Raw genomic sequence first — 7500 nt, 5'->3', positions numbered from 1 at the left:
CTGGGAATTAATTTCCAATTTAGTGCCAATTCACTGTTAAATCATTGTCAATTCACTGCCAACCAACAGAAAAGGGAACTGGAGGTTTATGAAAGCACTTAGAGATACCTTTCCAGATTTTCAGGACTTGACTTCTAAATCCCCTGTTGAAGAAACCATAAATGAATGGATTAATGGCATTGTTGATAAAATAACTCCTCACTGCCATATTATAACTGTTGAGACCTGGCATACCCATGTTAGCTTTAAAGTCTGGTTTAGAGATGGCATAGTTAACCAAGATTAGGTTTGGCCAGTAACTAATGATCCATATGATGGTTATCATCAGCAGAACAAGTGTCGTCCGAAACAAATGTATGCTCGACCGCCTTACAGTCTGTGGACCAAGCAGGTTCCGTGCTCTTCTGTCACAGGACAGCATTGCAGAGTGGTTGATATCATGCCGTGATGATCGACTCTCTCGTAACCGCCATGTCCTCTCGTGTCGTCGGACTCTCAAGCCAACCATGAAGTATATAGATGAAAGGGTAATGGCAGCAGCAAAATAAATTACTGATATTGACACAAAGTAGACTGTAGGAAAAATGGTGGAGATATACTCCTCAGAAATAAAGCACTCATAACCAACAAGGTCCACAGATGTCGAAACTTTGTGGCAGCCAAATATAAACACTCCAGGACTTGTGCCAGTGACAACAATAGCAAATACTACTCCAACTGTGTGTACTGCTGAGCGTCTTGTAAACTGCCAGGTACGTGGACGACAGACTCTGTAAATACAAAGGAGAAAAATAGAAAAATAATCGTTATATTTCAGGATGGTCATTTTTTAAAACAGTATTTTTTTCCTTTCAAATAAACACGCATACTATATATTTGTTCTTCACTCGTTTATTATTCAGCAACTCTTTGATCTCATGTGTGTTCTGTTCTGTTTGGTCCATGGACTAAACAGAACAGGAGAACACAATCGTTTAACATTAACCACTACAATAAATACCAAGTATACACAAGACACAGTGCAATTGAATATATTGCCAAAGGTGAGAAACAAAGGTAATTTTTGTAAGATTTGATTTCAGAAAATAAAAGGACAGAACTAAATACTGAAACACTAATTAACACATTAACCACCACATGTAGCTCAGGTGGTTCATTGCAAACTTCACAAAATCAACAAATGCACCACTGATGGTCCATTTTCATAATTTGAGAAAATATTTAATTTTATATCTTTGACATGGTTTTGAGGATATTTCAATAACATGGGTGCTAAATATTAAAGTTTAATTATGAAATATTGCAAAAATGCAAAGAATATTACATTTCCTTGTAATTAAACAGTATACAGTATGACTGGAAATACACGGCATGACCAGTAAGTTCCAGTAACAGGCCATGGTGGTTAACATATTCATAAATAATTCGTCTTTTACTCTACTGGTCATCATCATCATCATCGTTTAACGTCCGCTTTCCATGCTACCATGGGTTGGACGATTTAACTGAGGACTGGTGAAACCGGATGGCAATACCAGGCTCCAATCTAATTTGGCAGAGTTTCTACAGCTGGATGCCCTTCCTAACGCCAACCACTCAGAGAGTGTAGTGGGTGCTTTTACGTGTCACCCGCACGAAGGCCAGTCAGTCTACTTTGTGTCAATATCAGTAATTTATTTTGCTGCTGCCATTACCCTTTCATCTATATACTTCATGGTTGGCTTGAGAGTCCGACGACACGAGAGGACATGGCGGTTACGAGAGAGTCGATCATCACGGCATGATATCAACCACTCTGCAATGCTGTCCTTCACTGCTGTTACATATAAAGTTTTGGTTAGAGCATAAGGTCAGAGTTGGGGTTAAATACTAATTCTACTTCCTCCCCCAAATTAAACTTTGTACCAACAACAATAACACAATTGAAAACCATAGAAACACATTGATTTACCTGAAATACCGATCAACAGCAATGAGAAGGACAATAACAGCAGCAGTCGTTATGGTTACCCCTGTAATGTACCGCATCACCTTGCATGCCACATCACTGTAGAAGGCCAGTGAATGGCACAGTATGAAGGTCTCTATTGGTATACCAATGCTGCATGTAAAAAAGTCTGCAAGTCCGAGAGATGCAATGAAGAAATTAGTGGCCGTCTTCTCCAATTTCATGGCATAGATATACCAGACAAGTATGTTTCCCACTGCACCAACTGATGCCATCAAAATTACTGCCAAAATGGTTGGAAGCAGTTCTATAGATTTGGTACTGTTTAGTTCCTCAAGGATCCTGGAATTGTTCTGGATAGTTAGATATTCATAAGGTGTCTCCTCCATCTCAATTCCATAACCAATTTCTACAGTTCTGCCAACTCAGTTCTTCTGGCAAATCTGCTTGTTCTGGTGTTCAATTATAGTTGTAGTGTTAATTCAACCAGTTCTGTAAAATAACCAATTCCACCAATTTTTGACAGTTACACCATCTTCATTAGTTATGTCATTTATTTTCCTGTGAACAAAAACAAATTGTTTATGTAAGAAAATATTTTCTGCAGTTAAATCTGTCACCACGGACATATATATCTTTCTCAAATCTTGCACTTTCCATTGCATTGTTGCCTTTATTGAACTCAAAGCAAAATATGCTGAATATGATCCTTTGTGACTTCCATTATAGCTTTGAAAAATAACTGTTAAAATTGAACTGCACTCTTCAAAACTTGCAGTAAGAATAAATACAAGGTAAAATTACTACTTGCTTTTATAGCAAGTTGATGCAGGTAGTTTATCCCATACCCCTCCAATTGAAAAAAGTGCATTATTTATGGGATGACCCAATATATATCAAGCATAATATATATATATATATATATATATATATATATATATGTCTGCTTCCACTTTACATCTAAAGAGAAATCATTACGATCAAACTTGGATAATTGGATAATTGAGTGAAATCCCATTATGGCCTAATGCTATATGTATCTGCATGTGTGTGCGTGCATGCACATGTGTATATGTTTGTGTATGTATGCCTGTCTCCATGTGTGTGTGTGTGTATACATATATATACACATGTACACACAAACACATTCATATGTTTGGACATACGCATAAAAACATAGACACATATTTACATGAATATACAGAGAGACAGACACACAAACAGACAGACTGACAGACAGAAAGACAGGCAGAGAGACAGACAGACAAACTAACAGAGACAGACGGTGACAGAGAAGGGCAAAGACAGGTAGCTAGTTCATTAAAAATATAATAAATTCTGATTGGTAAGTCAGCCATTCTGGTTCTGTGTACTCTACTGAGAACGTGAATTCTAATTACATAGCCATCTATTTTGGTACAAGAGGTTCTCTCCATTCAGCTCTTCCTCACTTTCACCCTCTCTTTTGCTTATTCCTTTCTTTCTCAGAACACACAAATATATGAGTATGTGTTTGTATGTATGTATGTATGTATGTATGTATGTATGTATGTATACACACATATATCTACCTATATATACATATATATATATATATATATATATATACACACATATATATATGTATATATATGTACATATATATTGTATGTATATGTATATATGTATATATATATATATATATATATATATATATATATATATATATATATATATATGTATATATATATATATATATACATATATAGATATACATACAATATATATCATCATCATCATCATCGTTTAACGTCCGCTTTCCATGCTAGCATGGGTTGGACGATTTGACTGAGGACTGGTGAAACCGGATGGCAACGCCAGGCTCCAATCTAATTTGGCAGAGTTTCTACAGCTGGATGCCCTTCCTAATGCCAACCACTCAGAGAGTGTAGTGGGTGCTTTTATGTGTCACCTGCACGAAAACGGCCACGCTCGAAATGGTGTCTTTTATGTGCCACCTGCACAAGAGCCAGTCCAGGGGCACTGGCAATGATCTCGCTCGAAAACCCTACAAGGCCAGTCAGGCGGTACTGGCAACGGTCACGCTCAGGATGGTACATCTTATGTGCCACCTGCACAAGAGCCAGTCCAGGGGCCCTGGCAACGATCTCACTTGGCTTGCCGGGTCTTCTCACGCACAGCACATTTCCAAAGGTCTCGGTCAGTAGTCATCGCCTCGGTGAGGCCCAATGTTCGAAGGTCTTGCCTCACCACCTCAGCCCAGGTCTTCCTGGGCCTACCTCTTCCACGGGTTCCCTCAACTGTTAAGGAGTGGCACTTTTTCACACAGCTATCCTCATTCATTCTCACCACATGTCCAAACCAGCGCAATCGTCTCTCTTGCACACCACTACTGATGCTTCTTATGTTCAGCTTTTCTCTCAAGATACTTATACTCTGACGGGTATGCACATTTACATTACACATCCAGCGGAGCATACTGGCTTCATTCCTTGCGAGCTTACGCATGTCCTCAGCAGTCACAGCCCATGTTTCACTGCCATGTAGCATGGCTGTTCGTACACATGCGTCATACAGTCTGCCTTTTACTCTGAGTGAGTGTCCCTTTGTCACCAGCAGAGGTAAGAGCTCTCTAAACTTGGCCCAGGCTATTCTTATTCTAGCAGTTACACTTTCAGCGCACCCACCCCCACTACTAACTTAGTCACCCAGATAGCGTAAGCTATCGACTACCTCTAGTTTTTCTCCCTGGAATGAGATAGAAGTTGTTTCCTGTTTGTTTACTGTGTTTATTGCACCTGAACATCTGCCACATACAAAAACTAACTTCGTAATTAATCTCCCTTTGATATTGCTGCACCTCTTATATGTCCATAGCTTGCACCGGGTACATCTTATAGAGTTACTACCTACTCCTTTACTGCATACTGAGCAGGGCCATCTACCTGAAGGGGTTTGTGTTTTATCTACCTTCCTACTTATTAGGATTTTGGTTTTTGCTAGGTTGACTCTAAGGCCCTTCGATTCTAGTCCTTGCTTCCACACCTTAAACTTCTCCTCTAGTTCTGATAGTGACTGCGCAATTAGTGCAAGGTCATCAGCATAGTAGAGCTCCCAGGGGCAACCTGTCTTGAATTCCTCAGTGATCGCCTGGAGGACTATGATAAATAGGAGGGGGCTGAGGACGGAACCTTGGTGGACCCCTACCTCTACCCGGAATTCATTACTGTACTCATTTCCAACCCTCACCTTACTGACAGCATCTCTGTACATGGCTCGCACAGCTCTCACTAACCATTCTTCTATCCCAAGTTTCCTCATTGACCACCAGTTAAGGGATCGGGGGACCCTGTCAAAGGCTTTCTCCATGTCAACGAAGGCCAGGTACAGAGGTTTATCCTTGGCTAGATATTTCTCCTGCAGCTGTCTCACTAGAAATATGGCATCAGTGGTGCTTTTACCTGGCACGAGCCCAAACTGCATCTCATCTAAATTGATTCACTCCCTAATTAGTTGGGCTATGACCCTCTCCGTAACTTTCATAACCTGATCTAACAGCTTAATGCCTCTGTAATTATTAGTATCTAAAGCGTCACCTTTACCTTTGTAGCAGTTGACTATGATGCTGCTACACCAGTCATTGGGTATGACTCCTTCGTGTATCACCTGGTTCGTAATACGGGTGACTAGGCTATAGCCAACACTGCCAGATATTTTGAGCATCTCTGCAGTGATTCCTGATGGGCCGGGGGCTTTCCCGGTCTTCATACTCTTAATTGCTTTATCTACCCTGGTACTATCAACTCGGATAGCTGGTCCCTCTATTGGGTCGACATACGGCAGGCTCTCTTTCTCCCATTCATTCTCTTTATTAAGCAATCTATCGTAGTGGCATCTCCAGACCTCTTTCTTTGCATCCTCATTTAATGCAAGCATACCATCATCCATGCGAACACATTTCTCTCCTACAACATCACTATTCTCTCTCCTACACTGTCTTGCAACACGAAATACCTCGAGTCTTTGGTCCTCACGGCGCAGAACATTGGCAAATCTTTCCTTATCTGCTTCCCCTCTGGCTAAATAAACCTGTCGCCTAGCCTCCCTTCTGGCACAGTACATATATATATACATATATATATATATATGTATATATATATGTATATGTATATATGTATATATATATATGTATATGTATATATATATATATATATATATATATATATATATATATATATATATATATATATATATATATATATTGTATGATGCACATATACAAACAGCAATTCTACATCGTAGTGAGACATGGGCCCTGAATGCAGAGGACATGCGAAGGTTAGAAAGAAATGAGGCTAGTATGCTCCACTGGTTGTGTAATGTAAGTGTACTTATTCGACAGAGTGCCAGCATTCTGAGAGAGAAGTTAGGCCTAAGAGGAATTGGTTGCTGTGTGCAAGAGATGAGACTGTGTTGGTGTGGTCATGTGATGTGGATGGATGCCAACAGTTCTATAAAGAAGTGCTGATCTCTCAAAATGGATGGAACATGTGAATGTGAAAGACCCGGGAGGACATGGGATGAAGTACAGAAGAACAACTTCAAGAAGCTGAAACTTTCAGGAGAGATGACAAAGGACCAAGACACCTGGCACCTGGCCATACTCAAGACAACCTGTATCCCACAGCAGAAGTGTTGGGAGCAATCTTGCTAGAGGTGTAAAGCACTAGTGACAGTGCCATATAAAAGCAGCTACGTGGTGCCCCTTCTTCCAAGCTCTCCCATGTGACCCTTCTGTCCGGCATTCACCATGATAAATCGCTAGCCACTACACGTTCCTTTTTTTCTCTCCTTGCTTCTCTCCTTGTTTCTTTCTGTGTTCCTTTCTGAGGAAGAGCATAGGCTCGAAATGTTAAAGACTTTTTCACTTCTCAAGCGTTATACTAATACATCTGTTTGTTTTCTACACCACCTGTCTTTGTCTTTTGTCTTTTTTTTGTGAATTCTCCCTATATATATATGTATAAATATATATATATATATATATATATATATATATATATATATATATATATATATATATATATATATATATATATATATATATATATATTTATATATGTACATATATATGTACATGTGTGTGTGCGTGTGTGTGCGTGTGTGTGTGTGTTTGTGTGTGTATGTGTGTGTGTGTAAGTGTATAGGAAATGTAATGAACAAAAACAGAAAAAGAAAAGACCATAAAAGAAGTTCTAGTTTTAACAAATACCGTTTTAGTGTAATTCTGAAGAGAAGGAAGAGAAAGTGTCTTTACATTTCGAATATTAGTCCTTCATCAGAAGAGGAGCATAGGAGGGGTGTAAAGGAGGGAAAGTGGTTGAGAAGAGAGCAAAAAAATGGGTGAGGGATTAGGATCCAAGTGGAAATGCAGTTCTTTTGTGGTAGGAGAGTTTAGTAGAACAGAACCTAAAACTATGAGCTTGTGAAGCAAATTTCTTAACCACACAGCCAAGTCTGCACTTATATATAGTAATAGTAGAGTGTGTGGG

General features: G+C 39.3%; 1 protein-coding gene across 1 annotated transcript in view; it reads right to left on the bottom strand.

The window, feature by feature from the left end:
- The window catches only part of LOC106876384 (orexin/Hypocretin receptor type 1), a 15832-nt gene that overhangs the window by 289 nt on the left and 8043 nt on the right, over window positions 1-7500 (bottom strand). Inside the window, exons 2-3 of the mRNA XM_014924898.3 lie at window positions 1952-2509; window positions 1-770 (exon numbers count right to left, since the gene is read on the bottom strand). The exon at window positions 1-770 is cut by the window's left edge and continues 289 nt beyond it. Of these exons, the coding sequence (XP_014780384.1) occupies window positions 53-770; window positions 1952-2337 (1104 nt within the window). The 5' untranslated portion in view covers window positions 2338-2509 and the 3' untranslated portion in view covers window positions 1-52. The remainder of the gene's footprint in view (window positions 771-1951; window positions 2510-7500) is intronic.

Source organism: Octopus bimaculoides, chromosome 14 (assembly GCF_046866305.1).
Source record: "Octopus bimaculoides isolate indiv1 chromosome 14, ASM4686630v1, whole genome shotgun sequence".
Classification (NCBI taxonomy): Eukaryota; Metazoa; Mollusca; class Cephalopoda; order Octopoda; family Octopodidae; genus Octopus; species Octopus bimaculoides.
This window is presented reverse-complemented; position numbering and strand designations above follow the sequence as displayed.